Source organism: Sceloporus undulatus, chromosome 2, assembly GCF_019175285.1.
Source record: "Sceloporus undulatus isolate JIND9_A2432 ecotype Alabama chromosome 2, SceUnd_v1.1, whole genome shotgun sequence".
NCBI classification, from domain to species: Eukaryota; Metazoa; Chordata; class Lepidosauria; order Squamata; family Phrynosomatidae; genus Sceloporus; species Sceloporus undulatus.
Genome location: NC_056523.1, coordinates 130622155 through 130622763, shown reverse-complemented (window position 1 = coordinate 130622763; position 609 = coordinate 130622155). Strand labels below are relative to the sequence as shown.

Genomic DNA, 609 nt, shown 5'->3' with positions numbered 1-609 from the left:
TGGGGGGGGGGGGGAGTCCAAAGCACTTCCGGTTTCTTGGGAGATGAGATGGAAATGACCGGGTGTTTATGAGAGAGAGGAAGAACACACCCCAAACCCATTCATACAATGAAACCCAAAGGAAGGTGTTGTGTTACATCACTGAAATGATTTCTTTTTGGTTAAAGATGGCAACATTTCAGGAACAGAGTTAGGGTTGATTTATACATTTTACCCAGAAAGCAGAAAAGGTTTCACAAAGAGAGTGTTCCATCAGTAAAACTAATAAAACATTAGTATGCTGGCTCATAGTCTGAACCTCTCTTATAAGGTGCTAGTGTTGAGATAGTGCTGAGAACCACCCTCTTTAGTTGTACGGAAGAGAACTATTTCAATGCAATGTTGCCACATCACTTTACACAGAGGCCTGAACAGGTGTGACAAAACCGGATGTCATTCACTCCACAAGAAACATCATATGGCAGGTGAAACATGGAAACAGAGGACCTTATCACACTGGGGTTTTAGAGCTCAGAACTAGGGTGAGTTCGAATTGAGTGATGCACATTCACCTCATTACGTTCATGTATTTTCACACCTGGTTGCTTTCAATGGGGCCCCCTTCCGTGG

The 609-nt window shown here is 43.3% G+C and overlaps 1 protein-coding gene across 1 annotated transcript in view; it reads right to left on the bottom strand.

Annotated features, from left to right (window-relative positions):
- Positions 1-394: 394 nt before the first annotated feature.
- LOC121920409 (basic proline-rich protein-like) overlaps positions 395-609 on the bottom strand; it is a gene marked incomplete at its 5' end in the record, with an annotated part of 4019 nt that continues 3804 nt past the window's right edge. The window contains 1 exon segment of the mRNA XM_042447547.1: positions 395-406. Coding sequence (XP_042303481.1) covers positions 395-406 — 12 coding nt within the window.